The 16,409-nt window shown below is 39.3% G+C and overlaps 1 protein-coding gene across 2 annotated transcripts in view; it reads left to right on the top strand.

Annotated features, from left to right (window-relative positions):
- Positions 1-16,409, top strand: part of LOC126469818 (exportin-4-like) — a 225,342-nt gene that overhangs the window by 74,805 nt on the left and 134,128 nt on the right. For both annotated transcript variants that reach the window (XM_050097100.1, XM_050097101.1), the window contains 4 exons: positions 2,584-2,740; positions 8,230-8,354; positions 8,445-8,602; positions 9,814-9,988. In XM_050097100.1, coding sequence (XP_049953057.1) covers positions 2,584-2,740; positions 8,230-8,354; positions 8,445-8,602; positions 9,814-9,988 — 615 coding nt within the window. The remainder of the gene's footprint in view (positions 1-2,583; positions 2,741-8,229; positions 8,355-8,444; positions 8,603-9,813; positions 9,989-16,409) is intronic.

Below are 16,409 nucleotides of genomic sequence, written 5' to 3'. Positions count from 1 at the left end.
CATTCCTCTGTCCACATTTGGGCTGTCTCTATCATTGCCATTGACTAGACAAACTTTCCTTTTTTTTTCCCCCGTTAATGAATGCTGTTGTTTCTTTGTCAAAGTGGTTTCAATGGCTACCAAACACGAACATTTTTCCTACCCTTTGTCATAAAGTTTTTTTTTGTGTACTAATCACCACATCACCACCACCACTCTAACAACATTATGACCCATTATTCTTGTCTCATAACTGTAAAAACTGAGAATATTAGGACTTTGTGTCGTCAGCATGTGTAAACCATTTCGTTCATGGAGAGATGTGCTTATCAAGATCTTAATCAGAAAATGCATTGAGCACTACTTGAAATGATTGATTTTGCCATTGATGATGAATAATGTGATGACTTCTCATACTCAGCATGGCTGCATGGTAAAGTTGTCTACTGGTAACATTGCATGAGCATGGTATGCCTTTAGATGATCCCTCAACCAATATTGATGATTCTGATGAATAGTAAAACACCAATTTCATTTTGACTACTGTTTTTTCAAAAAATTGCCCCTTAACTGAGTGTTAGATAAGATACTCTCCATCTCATGCAACCATAGCTGTGGTGTGCTGTAATGAATACTTAATCAGTTATGACCTATGTAGTTGTAGTGTCTGGGTAAACTCGATCATATTTTATAGTGTTTTAACACTTAGAAAACCATCTTTTTGTGCCATGTGTGTCAAATTACTGAGTTTCATATCTTCAGTTATATTTGCAGTGTAATGGGTATAAATGCAGATATTTTTGTGTGTAGTACCTTAATATATGCACAGATCAGAATTTGGGTTGCTTTTATTCTTTTGTTGAATAGTCTTCCCACAAATCATCACTAACTGTACGACCAGATGTTTTCTGCATGGTCATAATTGCACCTCTAAAGGGACTATGCCTGTCAGTATGGACTATCTCTTTTGTGTTAATGTACCACACTTTATTGCCTGACCTGCTGCCCAGTTGAAAATAAGCATTAATGGCTTGCTCTTGCCACATGTACTTGAACCAACCTAAAAGTGTACTACTACTACTACTAATAGCTATAATTATTAGTCTGCATTTGAAGTAAATATGAATTTAATGTCATTCTGTCTGTCTGTATGTGTGTGTGTGTGTGTGTTTTCGTTAAACAGAGATACAAATAGTAGGGATGAGATTCCAAATAATGATCAAATGTGTGCATGTCGTTATGAGTGCTACTCACATAGTTAAATGGTCAGCACGTAACCAAAGTCTCAGTACACTCAAATGTTTAAAGTGTTTATGATAATGAGTCAAATGAAAATTGTAAATATATTTTAAAATGCAATTTATTATGCAACTGTGGGGCAGAGCTTTATCACTTTTTGACTTACTCTCTCTATGCTCAATGCAAGTTCATTAGCATTTCAAAAATACCTTAATTCCCATAGAAAAGACATAGTTTGGGAATATGACCAGCCACTTGTGCCCTGGACGGCATACCTTTCCATGAGGACAGAACTTCTTGCTGCACAATGCTTCAGTGAGATGTCTAAACATGTGATTATCACTAAAGGTCCAGGATGTGGATGGTGATGATATTCAGATTGGATGTCAGTGATGGTTGCAATCATTGCACATGTCATATGAGGTGGTGCATTATCATATTGCAGTACAAAACTGGCAGGTAAAATACTCGTCGATTTGGTTTGATTACAAGCTGGAAGTTAGTTTTTAGAAGGCAAAGTAAGATAGTCTAGTGATAGTGGTCTCTCACTGTATTTTAGTGCTCCAAGGTGATGACTTTTTCATCCCAAAAGGGGTCTACATACCCTTCTTGGCATGTTCAGTACTTCTCCAGTGTGAGTGATGAAGAATGATTCTATTCCTTGCTCACACTCTTCATGTCAGATTTCACTCCTGTAACAATTCCTGTAGGGAAGGCTACAGCTCTTGGTTCTGCACACCACAGAAGTTGTTCCACATGTTTCAGTTCAAGTATCAGTTGCAGGGGCACTCAGCTTGCAGGCACTTTGTGAAATACAAGCACATTATGCACAGTGTGATGTTTTGAATTGATTCTGTGTTGATTGGTGTGTCTCCACCAAAATAGTGTCAATGGTTGTTTGTTATGTGGATGCACAATGTGAAGTGTCTGAGCTGGATGAGGAACCTCGACCATGAATGTCAGTCCATTTCCTAATGTGCTTTGGTATACATAATTTTCATTATGCTATGAATTTGTGTAGGTTTAAAAACACCTTACTACTTGGAAACCAAACAACAGCATTCTGTTCATCCTTGATGCGAATTACCAGTGGGACAGCCATCCTTTACACTGTTCCTGTGACCATGTTTTTACATCTTCACAATGCTGCCACTAGTGAACATCTGCCACACTGTGACCAATGTGCTTAATTACTTTCAGGGTACTGGCACATTTATTTGCTTTTTTGATACACATTTACAGTTTTCATTTGATTCACTGTTGTACCACCCAGTGACCTAATAGGCGATATTGAAGTTAAGGTGATATTTTGTTTTTATATTGAGATGGTCTATAATAAAATAGTGTTGATTTATTTTTCTGCAGGGAACAGATCTGAAGAGGATTTTTGAATTTTGTGTTGAAGCTCTTGGTGAAATAATGAAGACAAAGGCACCCTACCAACAGGAAATCCAGAGTGTGTTACGACCGTTGTTGTCTATAGCAGATGCTATACTCTGCTGGGGATTTATCCAGTCAAATGATATCCTTTTGCACTGGTGTATTTGCTTTGAAACATTATACAATTTTGTTCTTCAACTATTATTAAACATATTGATGTTTATTGTAGCATATATTGGTCATTATCTTGTACCTTAAGTGATTTCTGTATGCTCTATCAATGAAGTTATAATGAGAATACTAGTAATCATTTTTGTTCTTTTATGTAATAAATATTCCAATTATACACTGTACATGGTGACTATAGTAGACACAAGGCTGCTTAGACTTTAGTTTCTTTGACAATGAGCTATTCCAGCGCATTATATAGAATGAGCAGCACCTTTAGTCATGGATTAAATTCACTTGATACATCAAATGGAATTCTACAATTTCCATGACGGTTATTCATAATAATGTCAGTAATTGACTCAGGACATCATTTCATCACCCAGACTTTGAGACATTTCATGAGCCTCCTGGATTCAGTATTGCTGTCCTTCCCTACCATTGTTGCCAAGCTGATGCTTACAACTTTATGGAACAAATAGCCATGTATCCTCTCATACATTTGTTTTGACATGATGCATCATGACTTATGTCAAGAGGTACATACTCCGGACATTACTCTCAGAGATGCTCATAGAAATGTATATATTAGTCACTGGTGCTGTCATTAATCTTCTATGTTTCAGATGATGATCTACATCTACATACATACCCACACAAGCCACCGTACGGTGCGTGGCGGAGGTTACCCTGTACCTCTGTTAGTCATCTCCGTTCCTGTTCCACTTACAAAAAGAGCAAGGGAAAAATGACAGTCTGTATGCCTCCGTATGAGCCCTAATTTCTCGAATCTTATCTCTGTGGTCCTTACGTGCAATGTATGTACGTGGCAGTTGAATTGTTTGGCAGTCAGCTTCAATTGCCGGTTCTCTAAATTTTGTCAATAGTGTTTCTCGAAAAGAACATCACCTTCCCTTCAGGAATTGCCATTTGAGTTCCTGAAGCATCTCCGTTACACTTACATGTTGTTTGAACCTACCGGTAACAAATCTAGCAGCCCACGTCTGAATTGGTTTGATGTCTTCCTTCAATCTGACCTGGTACACATCCCAAACACTTGAGCTGTACTCAAGAATAGGTTGTACCAGCATCCTATATGCGGTCTCCTTTACAGGTGAACCACCTCCCACAAAAAGAAAAATCACACACACACACACACACACATACACACACGTCAGGATCTGAAACAAATCATAAAAGAACAGAGAAATACAAAGTGACTAAAAGTGTCATTTTTTGTATTTATTCAGATACAAAGCAGGTCTGAATTTTTAGAAACATTATCATCAGAGCTGATCACCTCAGCCTTCAGGCTTGCTCTTAGCTCGTTACTGCCATGAGTCATACTTATAGTCACAGGGGGGAGGTGGGTCCAGGCGAGCCTCCCTCAGCTCTTCTGCTACAAGTTTTCACTGCACTTGTGAGACTAACAGACACTCCAGTGCTGTCACTTACAGAGCTATGACAGTGAATGAGCACATTCTGTGAATGTTAACAGACAGGACGCACATTCTGCTGAACAGTGCCAGAACAAGGCGGGGTAGTTTCTGCTGTGATAAGTTCAAGGTACTAGTTTAATTTTATGAGGAATTTATGTCATTTCATGTTACATGGATGAGGTGCCCACGATAATGTTATCTGATTTTCCTGAAGTTTAGTCTTACAGCTACATCATACAAGACTGCACAGCATTTATTCTCATGTCTCTTTTACTTTCTAACAGTGACAAGTTAAAGCTTGTTGTGTGCTATTAGAATGTTCAGTTTATTTGTGAATGTTGTTATGAATGCAGACTTTGTGCATTTGTAACAGGTATGCTTTGCGAATAAGTGAACCAAAGACGCTATGCTGAGTTAAAACTTTTGTATTTTATGTTGCTAATTGTTTGCACTTGCTGACTGCAAAAGCTAGTAAAACTAAATTTCATTTGCTCTTGTTCTTACTTCTAGTGTTTGCTTTATCTGTTTAACACTTCTTAGGAAAGCTACAATCTGTATTTAATAGTGGAAATAAATCAGTGCCTACCAGATATTTTGAGGGCATCATTTAAATTATCACATCATCACATAAGTTGAATTAATTGATGATGCACTTTGCTGAATGGGCAGGTTTTTGAAGAGCCATCAGCTCAACTGAATGAAAGTTTATCAAAGAGCCTCTAGCTATTTAAGTCCAAATTTCCTGAAGTGCCATCTGCGCTAATGGACTGAAAATATTGTGGTGTGTAGTGCAACGTTTCATTATGTGGTATGTTTTTATTACAATAACATGACAAAATTTTGAACCTGCACTGTGTTTTTATGAGTCCGGTGCCAAGTTTATTTACATTTAATTCAAAGCTTTATAAAACATGATTAAAACCTGATCCAGTATGTTGGATGTGCACATTACAAAATATTTCTCTTGTTCATAGTCTAATTTAACTCTGTTCCATATAAAGCTGAAAAATTGAGTCGCAGATGAAAGTCACTGTTAAAAGAAGAAATAAAATAAAATGAACAATTGTGAATGGAACTCAGAAATGTGTTCCTTGAACTTCATCGAGATTTAAATGATATTTATAATGTACTTAAAGGACTGTCCACCAGAGTTAAACTTGGGACATTGTGGATATAATAATCATATTATTTCCTGCTTTACTTTTTGGTGCCTTGTAGTTTCCGAAAAGAGATATGAGGAAAAAAAAATAGGAGCATAATTGACAGAACAGGTGGTTATAACTGCTGTTTTTAATTCAAGATAGTGGCTGAAAGGTATACTTGTGATCCTGTGGGTTAAGGTCAGTGCCAAAGAGAAGGATGCAAAGTATTACTCACATACAACGGAAGCACCATGAACATGAAAAGACACACATACAGAATTATCATCCTTTCAACATCTAAAACAGTTTCAAACAGTTACAAAGAGACAGACAGGGTCAAGTGTGTGTGTGTGTGTGTGTGTGTGTGTGTGTGTGTGTGTGTTCAGGCGCGCGTGCGCGCGTATGCATAGAATCTATGGCCGTTCGACATTGGTAGTAGTGGGGAAGGATTTATTATCCTTTCACAAGGACTAATTGATGTTGGTGCCAAGTACAGAACAGTGAGAGTGCAAGAGATTTTGCCTCCTCCAAGAACTATTTTGCTGATCAAGTGAGAAGTGAGATCTTGCTTCAAGTAAAGATAGCTGTTGACCAGAATGATACGTGTATATATCTAGTATTAATGTAGACTCTAAGTACAGGTATGAACTGAGAGATAATGCACTCCTCACAACGATGTTTCCTAACATTTCAAAAATGAGTGAAAATATTCGTACTGAGTTATACAAAATGTTGTCTGAGATGAACATATCTCCTCTGGAATTAAACAAAGTGAATTTGTGATGTATCAGGGGCTGAACCTAAAGAACGCTCTTCAACACCACAAACATTTGCTATATGCAACACATTGAACAAACACAACATTAAGGCTCATTGAACAAACACAACATTAAGGCTCACATTGGATGACAAGTTCCTTAGTGAAACATTGTCTGATATTTATGAATCCATTCAGGCAGTGCATAGAAGTGTAGGATATATGAAATGCTCAAGTTTGGTGGCAAGATTTGAAGAAGCATTACATCAAGATGTGCTACAAGATAGAGTAGCATCTACATGATGTTAGATTCATTTCATTCTCATAAAAAAGAAGAAAAATGAAATTCAGAATTTGCTGTTGGAAAAACCAAAGCAGAAAATGATATTTTTTTATTCGCCTGACGTGATAGTGGGTGTAATTAAATTCCTTGAACCTTTTAAAGATGCCACAAATGACCTGGAGGGTGTAACAGAACTGACCCTGCCTTTTGTGGTTCTGTGGGCATTTAGTTTACTAGATACATGCCAAAGTGAAGATGCCACTTCAGAACATGCAGAAACCTACTGAAAAGGGAGAGTCGTTAATGAACTACAGGGTTCTGATTATATGGGTACAGTCTTTCATGCATATTTCAAAGAACTGTCAGTACTGAGTGAAGAGAAAAAAGAAAATATTTATCAAACTGTTTGTCACAAGCTAAATAGTGTAGTCATGGAAGAAGAGCAAAAGGTCCCATTCCCTCTCCTGTAAAGAAGTTCCAAAGCAGGCATTTGTCAACTTTTAAGTGCAGAGATGAACTTGAGAAATATTTGTATATGGACACTCCAGGTGATAATGTCAAGAATATTTTGTCATGGTGAAAGGCCAGTGCCTGCGTCTTCTCCAAACTCTTTAAAGTGGAAAAAAGAAATTGTCTGCATTCCCACTAGTAGCACTGCAAGTGAAAGAAATTTTAGCAGGGCAGGCCTAATTGTATCTGAGTTCTTCTGTATCAATCCAGAATGTGTCAACGACATTTTGTAAATTCACATATAAGGAAATTATTTTTTGAAGACAACCATATATATAAGATGGAACACACACAATCTGTGTAAATAGTCTCCACTTGTAAAATATAAATGTAATATACAGGTTTTTATTCAGAAGTTTTTGTTGCAAATAGATTTTTGCATTCTAGACATGTAGATGTCATGTACTATGTACCTTCAACCTCTACTCCAGTAACTGATTCCACTTTGCTAATCATTACTCTAGTAGTTTCAATCTTATTAAGTGCAAAGAATGTTATGTCTTCGATTAAACAGTCATGAAATGACTTCATAAGTTGAGGTTGATTATGACAGAGAAAAGTTTTACTTCTTGCCGTGTACTTATCAAACAAGTTGTGTGATCATTTCCTGCTTCTACAATGTTTCTAAACAAGATAGTATCAAAATCTAAAGATCAAAATATTATGAAGATGAAATAATGAATTCATCAAACGTGTAGACATCATACATGCAGTTTTCATTGTGGGCCTTTTATTATCACACTTGACCGAATTCTCGTATGCTACAAATACAGCTGAGTCGCCTTGCTCATCAGCACCTGTGCTCAAGCCACCAGTACTCACTGCTCCACTCCCAAGCATCTGCCGTGCTAACGAGTAATGAGTAAACTTGATGTGTGTACTGACTGACTGACTCTAATTGTCATAATGCTTGTACTAAAAACAGTTGTATGTGATGCTTATACTACACATTAAGTGAAAGGAAATACTATTAGTAATGTACATTTTATGTGCAACTTGTGAAGTAATTGAATTCAGAGATGCTTGATAGAAGCCAGGAGTGTTAAAGAAACATCAGTTCATCTTGCAGATCTATTTTACTGTGATGTTGTTGTTGTGGTCTTCAGTCCTGAGACTGGTTTGATGCAGCTCTCCATGCTACTCTATCCTGTGCAAGCTGCTTCATCTCCCAGTATGTACTGCTGCCTACATCCTTCTAAATCTGCTTAGTGTATTCATCTCTTGGTCTCCCTCTATGATTTTTACTGTGATAGTTTGATGATTTATATATTTATTTGGTTCATGTATTTGAAAATTTCTGTTTTTGTGGTGTAATCCTTAATTACTTTCCACTTCCAAAAAGATTAATTGGTGTTTTTGAAACAATATATGAGTGTGAACAGCCATCATCCCTAAGACTAACAAGTCAGTGGAAGGATATGATGTTGAATCCAGAGCTCTTGAGGCTGTTTTTTACAGTAAGTAGTCAGAGAGTTATCATTTTAAAGTGTTACATTATTTTTGAAACTTGAGAATCTGATCATAATGCAAGTTTTCTGAATTTACAGATCCATTGGAATGTACGGCAATATCCAGATATGTTGCAAAATTCAATGAATTGCATAATGCAGTTGGCATCTCTAAATGGGCCAGTAATTGCCTCTAGAGATGAGAGGGTCCACTATGCTGCGAAGTTTATGGAGAACTTCCTGGAACTTGTTTCCAGGTAAGTATATATAACTGGTTCTGCTTTATATGTTCCTTTGAAATGCGGGAAAGATGAACTAATGAATTTCCAGCCACTTAAAATTGCAGTGGTGCTATATAATATCATTTTATGTGTGTTCTGGAGGGAAAAAAGAAAACAAATATCCTTTTCTACACAAGGTTCTGTAACACACACACACACACACACACACACACACACACACACACACACACACACCACGTAAGTCCTGTAAATTTGGGAGGGGGTGATTAGCTCTCGTGAGTTGGGGGGCTAGCACGGCTGTCAGGAAACATGATCATCGTAAAAGGGTGTATGTGGTCTGCAACCAGTGTAAAATACTCCTTGCCCATCATGGTGCCTTGCACAAGCTCCGCTGGACCAATGGCTGTCCATGTGACTGTGTTCCCCAGAGCATAATGGAGCTGCCGCCAGCTTGTCTCTGTCTCACAGTACAGTTTGATTATGGATTCGCACCCTCCCATCAGCATGATGAAGAAGGTATCAGGATTCGTCAGACCATGCAACACTCTGCCACTGTGGTAATGTCCAGTACTGATAGTCACTTGCCCATTTCAGTCGTAGTTGCCAATGTCATGGTGTTAAACATCGGCACTTCATGGGTCATTGGCTGCGGAGGCCCATTGTTAGGAGTGTTCAGTGCACTGTGTGTTCACACACTTTTGTACTCTGCCCCGCATTAGAGTCTGATGTTAGTTCTGCCACAGTTACCACCTGTCCTCTTTTACCAGTATGCCCAATCTACAACATCCGAAATATGTAATGAGGGGTGGCCGTCCAACCCCACAATGTGTGGACATGGTTTCACCTTGGTTTTGCCATGTGTTGAAGACACTCAGTACAGCACCCCTTGAACACCCGACAAGTCATGAAGTTTCCGAAATGGTCGTGCTGAGCCTTTGGGACATCACAATGTGCCCTCACTCAAACTCGGCTAAATCGTCCACCTTCCCCATTCTACACATGGACAGCATGCTCACTGATACTATGTACACTATGCATGTGTGTGACTAGCAGTCATTCCTCCCCAGGTGACACTACTATCACCTGGATGGGCTTAAATTGATAGTAGTTCAGTGGTCATAATGTTCTTGCTGATCAGTGTATTATTTGTAATTTAAGGTCTATTAAGAAGATTTTGATATCTTTCTTTACAGTACTGCTTCTTTTCTCCTTTTCATTTGTTTTAGCATTGAGATTATTGATCAAGAAGCCTTGGGTATTTCCAACAGTCTGCGAAAATTGATTGCATTTTTCCCACCTGCCTTATTGGTGGGTGTGCCAGATGGACTGCTCAGATCTATGTTGAATTGCTTAACCCATCTGACTTGCAGTTGGTGTGGACTGGCTATTGGAGAAGAACAGGTGAGTGGCATAGAAACAGCATACTCTGTGTGTGTGTGTGTGTGTGTGTGTGTGTGTGTGTATGGGCGGGCGCGCGCGCTCGTCAAATGCAGTTTGGCATTGCTAGAGTGCAATCTTCTGCCATAGACAGCTCATAATGCTCTCTCCAACTGCAGTGGATTCTGTGTAGTGAGAGAGTGCTGCTGTTCTCGAGCAGTGCACAAAAGGAAGCCACCAAGATGTTTGATCGGCACAGTCAAGTAGGCTCCAATTGGCTTCAGCACCTAGATAGCTTTCTGAACTGGGTGTAAACATTAGTGATACAATCCAATATGTCACCGACTCATTCACCCCATTGTCCTCACTTTGTACTATGTAACAGCCTGTTAGTGGAGTGATATGTGTTTCTCAGCAGTGTGGGCCTGGCATGTGGCACATGGGGATTCACATGCCGAATGCCCTGAGAGAATCCCCCAGCTTTTCAAAGGAAAATGGCCAAACCACAATGAATAGTTAAACAGAGCAAGAGGACCTCGTGGGAAGCTCTCTGAGACTCAGTTAACAATTCCACTAACTAAAAGTTTTGGAAGCCACCTGGAGGCATATCCCAGATGCTGGCAGAGCATTTTGCCTCAGCGACTGTAAATTTTAGCTGTGATCGAGCATTCAGTTTCGCAAATTGCCCATGGAGAGGAGTGGCTTGAACTTAGCTCCAACAGTAGCAAAGTCAGTAATTGCCCCTCTTCACTTGGAAACTTACATTTGACATTGCCTGAGGTTGCGTTTCAGCAACAGCTTATCTGTGTATGTATCCACATTTATACTCCGCAAATGACTGTGAAATGCGTGACGGAGTGTGCTCCCCATTATACCACTTATTGGGGCATCTACACTCTCCGTTCACATATGGAACGTGGGAAGAATAATTGCAAAAGTGCCTCTATGTGTTCTGTAATTAATGTAGTCAGTCTTTGCATTCCCCACAGGAAAAATATCTAATGGTTTTAATATATTCCTAGATTCTTCACTTAAAGCTAGTTCTTGGAACTTTGTAAGCAAGCTTGTGCAGGATAGGTGGTTTGAAACTTCAAATGTCTACCAGTGCTGGTTTTACAGCATCTTTGTGGTGGTCTCCCGTAGGTCAAAGAAACATGTGTCCAATCGGACCACCCTTCTTTGCATAATTTGATATCTCCTGTTGGACTTGTTGTGTACGGGCTTTTAACTCTTGGGTCATATTCTATGATGGGTTGCATAATTGTTTTGTAAGAAGTATACTTTGTAGATTAATTCCTTTTTCTCAATATTCTGGCAATGCAGTAAAGTCTTCCACCTGCTTTACCCATGGCTGAGTTTTTGTGACCATTCCTTTAACATCCCTATCAATTGTTACACCCAGGTATTTGTATAAATTAACTGATTCCAGATGTGACTAATTGATATTGTAACCATGTGATAAAATTCTTTTTCATTTTATGAGATGCTCAATGTTACATTTCTGAACATTTATAGCTAGTTGCCAGTCTTTACACAACTTTGAAAACTTATCAAGATCTGACAATATTTGCACAGCTTTTTTCAGGTATTACTTCATTATAGACTACTGATCATGTATGGAAAGTCTGTTAGTTCATTAATTCACAGAATAAACAACAAGTATCCCAGCACATTTCCCTGGGACACTCCTGGAATTGCTTCTGCGTCTGTCAGTGACTCTCCAGTCAAGATAATATACTCTGTCCTTCCTACCAAAAATATCCACAGTATAATCAGAGATTACATTGGTACTCCATACAGCCGTACTTTAGTTATTAAGGATTGGTGTGGTAGTGTAAGTCAAGAAATACTACATCTACCTGGCTGTTTTAATCCATGGCTTTCAGGATATTATATGCGGAAAGTGCAAGTTAAGTTTTGCACAGTCATTGTTTTTGGAATCCATAATCATTGGTGTGGAGGTCATTCTGTCTCATGATTCAATCTGCTACAGCAGATTATGGTGCCTTGAAAATTAACCAAAGAGTTGCTTTCTAGTATTTCTTAATAATATATGACAAAAGAATAATTTCTTAAATTGTCAGTAGAATTTTACTTCATCTCCTCAAACTCTGAATAGACCGAACTGGCCTGTATAATTTCTGAAGCATCACATTAACCATGTGTATAAGTAAAACTTTGAAGTTGATGATAAATTGGTACCTGGTCTGAATCTTAAAGCCTAGAAGCTCTTTAGTCAGTTTCAGTATGGATTCAGGAGGTAATGATACAGTCAGCAAGCTGATGCTGGTGAAGGCATCTGTACAACAGACTTTTAATTTGAAGATAGAATCTCACAGATTTCATCTTTGATTTCATAAAGGCATCACAGATTTCATCTTTGATTTCATAAAGGCATATGAGACTACCAGGGCAACGGCCTTGCCGCAGTCGATACACAGGTTCCCGTAAGATCGCCAAAGTTAAGCGCTGTTGCGCGTGGCTGGCACTTGGATGTGTGACCATCCAGCGGCCATGCGCTGTTGCCATTTTTCGGGGTGCACTCAACCTCGTGATGCCAATTGAGGAGCTACTCGACCAAATGGTAGTGGCTTCGGTCAAGAATACCATCATAACGACCGGGAGAGCGGTGTGCTGACCCCATGCCCTTCCTACCCGCATCCTCCTCTGAGGATGACACGGCGGTCGGATGGTCCCAGTAGGCCACTCGTGGCCTGAAGACAGAGTGCTGTATGAGACTCCCAGATGGCACAATGTTCTCAGTACTATCAGTGGGGCATCCACTGTCATATTCAGATGAATCTTCTTATTCCATTGTGTCTCTGGTGTTAAACCAGAATTGGTGAAATTATATATGACAGATTGAAGCAGTAGACTTGTATCCTCTAGGAAGTGTTTTATGTGTAGCTGCCTTTGCCATCACAAACAGTAATATAGTATCAATGACAGTTGAGTCAAGAGCTTACCTCCTTCACAGAAAAATTTGTTACATTAGCATTAACATTAAAGTTTCTAATTTTCTCTTCCTCAACCAAACATTGCATAACTCATTGAAACAAATGGTAGGAAAGTTCCTGTGAAATTGACACAGTTGATTTCTTTCCTTGTCATTTCCATCTGAGCTTCTGATTGATGGGAAGTTAAATCTTATGTTTCCTTTCACTCCTCCAAGCAGTACTTTATCATCCTCCACCCCTACACTGCTCCCCAGCCTTCTCCTTACACCCACCACCCATATTGGTCCTCGCATCTTGAGCTGCTGCCCACAGTCTAGCCTCAGCAGCCAGACTGTGGTCATGTGTTTATGATAGTTGCATTTATGGTCACACTGGTGTGTGTGTGTGTGTGTGTGTGTGAGAGAGAGAGAGAGAGAGAGAGAGAGAGAGAGAGAGAGAGAGAGAGAGATTCTGATGAAGGCCTTTTTGGCTGAAAGCTTACTTGTTTGACAGTCTTTTTGTTGTGCCTATCTGCAACTCAACATTTATGTTATATGTTGAGTATTATTCTATCCTTTTCACAATATTGTCACTATTCCACCCTGGATTTTCCACTGTTTGATTTTTATTTTTTATACAGAAAAAAAGTATACTCATTTTGACCATTCTCATTGTATTTGTAATGCATCTTTTATACATGGGACATTTCAGTTTTGAAAGGTTAGTGTGATTCCTGAGTCTCAAATATGATTCTTACCTCTTGTGCTTACTGCAACTAAGGAATTTAAAATTAAAAGTATCATTTCTTAAAACAATAAACATCTTGAAGTGCCTTTTTCACAGATCCTTTATCTGAGATGATGTTTATTGTTTTTTGTGTTATTCAGGATAGATTGAAGATATACAAATACAGATCAACAACCAAGCGAGGTGGCGCAGTGGTTAGACACTGGACTCGCATTCGGGAGGACGACGGTTCAATCCCGCGTCCGGCCATCCTGATTTAGGTTTTCCGTGATTTCCCTAAATCACTCCAGGCAAATGCCGGGATGGTTCCTCTGAAAGGGCACGGCCGACTTCCTTCCCCATCCTTCCCTAATCCGATGAGACCGATGACCACACTGTCTGGTCTCCTTCCGCAAAACAACCAACCAACAGATCAACAAGACCATCATATTCGATGATCAATCATGTCATCCACAGCGAGGGAGCTAGGTAGACCCTAGGTGCTCGCAGAGCTGGATCAATATGCAGACCCAGCAGTCTTTCACAGAAGTGTACACTGCACTTCCTTGAAAGGAGCGACCTTCAGCTTCACATCCAACCATCCTGACTCAGATTTTTGGTAGTTGTCCTCAGTTGAACAAGTCAAATGCCAAAAGGGTTCCTTTGAAAAGCACACACATGATTTGCCTTTCCATCCCTTTCCTATTTTAGTCTGTGCTCCATCTCTAATGATAAGTTCCCTAATCTTCTTCTGCCCTACCTATATCTATCTCTAAAGCTAAGCTTCTACTGGCCACTAGGCTGCACCTCTTTGGTGCTTAAGGTATAGAAGATATAGTCTGTCCCAGACACACCAGCACTGCACTCCATTGTGTGCCCCACCTTTGACTTGATTTAGTGAAACATTCCATTTGGAATCCATGGGGGAGGGGGGGGGGGTGGAGGGGGAAACTGGCAGCATTTTCTTTGACTGATTAAAAATGATAAAGAAAAAACTGAATTCATCTTTGGACAACACAGTAACTAGTGAAGAGGGCGCTCATTTTATGGGAACTTCCTTATTCTCGCCTCTGTTATTACTGTAATTGCATATATCTGAATTAGAGTGTCATTTGCATTTGCTGACTATTTAGTTATTAGTCTTGCAGTTGAATATTGTGGTGCAGGTGTATTGATTACATCCTATTTACTCTATATTTTTTAGTTTTGGATAGGAATTACACACTTCAGCAGCAAGCTTTTGCACTGTTGATCTTACTAGAACAAAGTGTAAATTTCCTTTTGCAAAACACTTTTGAGAAAATGTAGAGAACTGGCATTAAGCTGACTGCAGAATGATTCTGCTGCTGCCAACATACACTTCGCATAAGGACACTGAAGATAGAAATTGGGGCTTGTACAGAGGCATGTAGATAGTCCTTTTTCCCTCGCTCTGCAAGTGGAAAAGGAAAGGAAATAACTAGTAGTGGTACAAGGTACCCACCACTGTGCACTATACAGTGGCTTGTGGAGTATGTAAATAGTTGTAGATATCTTCAAGATAATTCACACAATACAGAATCCCTGCAATAGCAAGTTCAAGAAACCTCTGGAACATGACGGGGACACTGGCCATGCCGATAGGCAACCTGTTATATTGATACAGTCCGAATGGTGTGTTCAAGGCTATAACTTGACTTTGAATTTTCATCTAGAGACTAGTGAAAATATGCCTCAACAAAATAGATTTTAGAAAATAATTTTTTCCAGAATGTTTAGAAAAAAGGTCATTTGAAGAAGGCAAGGGTTAAGAATCAATGTGTGGTTGCACATTAATTATTTGCTTGAAGTCTCCACATGACTGTAGAAAGCCTCCAGGATGTTTAACCACCATTAACCATGAAGCCCACTGATTGTAGAAAATGGGGAACAAAACCTGTTGTTGTTATAATCTGTCTAGTTCAGTCGTAACGTAATTCTTAACTTCCAGCAGAATTGGGTGTGCTTTCCAAAGTTACGGACTTGCCGTTGGCTTGAAGACAGTGTGGCGTTGTGAGTAAACTGCCTTCCCCAAACCTGATTCAAAAAGTTGCTCAAATTGTGTACAATGTGTATCATTAGCTTCACCGGGGTGCAGATGAGCCGGTGGAGTGCACTTCATGATGTAATGAAAATCCAAAGGCGGAATACAGACCAAAGTCAAAAGTGTTCTCCACTGGTGGATCCTACACAACGAAGAGATACATTATTATAAGGGACTGTCGGATGCACGTAACCTGGAAATGGCATCTCATGGTGGCCAGAACCCCACAGCTTTGACTGCACTTCACTGAGCAAGGGAATACACTAACTAAAGTATGTAGACTTAATGACTGAGACTGATGCACTGGTATCAAAAATAAATGTCACTAGAACATCTTTCAGTTTAGCATGTGCCAAAATTTCATTTGGCATTAACACATATAACTGCCTAAAATGTTATTAATTTGAATTCTCTAGTGCTAATGCTTGGTGCCCATTTTACAGTGGTATACTTCTGCAATATGACCTCTGCATAAACACTTAAACACTTACAAGACTCACCCTCATAGTGTCTGGAATGCAAGAAAAAATGGTCTGGACAACTTAGAAACAAAGTGTATTGCCACAAATGACATCTGCTACTAGCCTGGGCATGCAGAGAACAAGGCCAGTTGGCCAACACTAAGTGGAACTTATTTAAAGTTTTAGAATCTATTACAGAAAACCTCAGCACTCTATTACTATGGCTGTGGGTGACAGGTGAAATGTCAAAGTCTACTGAA

The sequence above is a fragment of the Schistocerca serialis genome, chromosome 3, assembly GCF_023864345.2.
Source record: "Schistocerca serialis cubense isolate TAMUIC-IGC-003099 chromosome 3, iqSchSeri2.2, whole genome shotgun sequence".
In the NCBI taxonomy this organism is placed as follows: domain Eukaryota; kingdom Metazoa; phylum Arthropoda; class Insecta; order Orthoptera; family Acrididae; genus Schistocerca; species Schistocerca serialis.
Note: the sequence above shows the minus strand (reverse complement) of the source record. Positions and strands in the feature narration are given on the sequence as shown.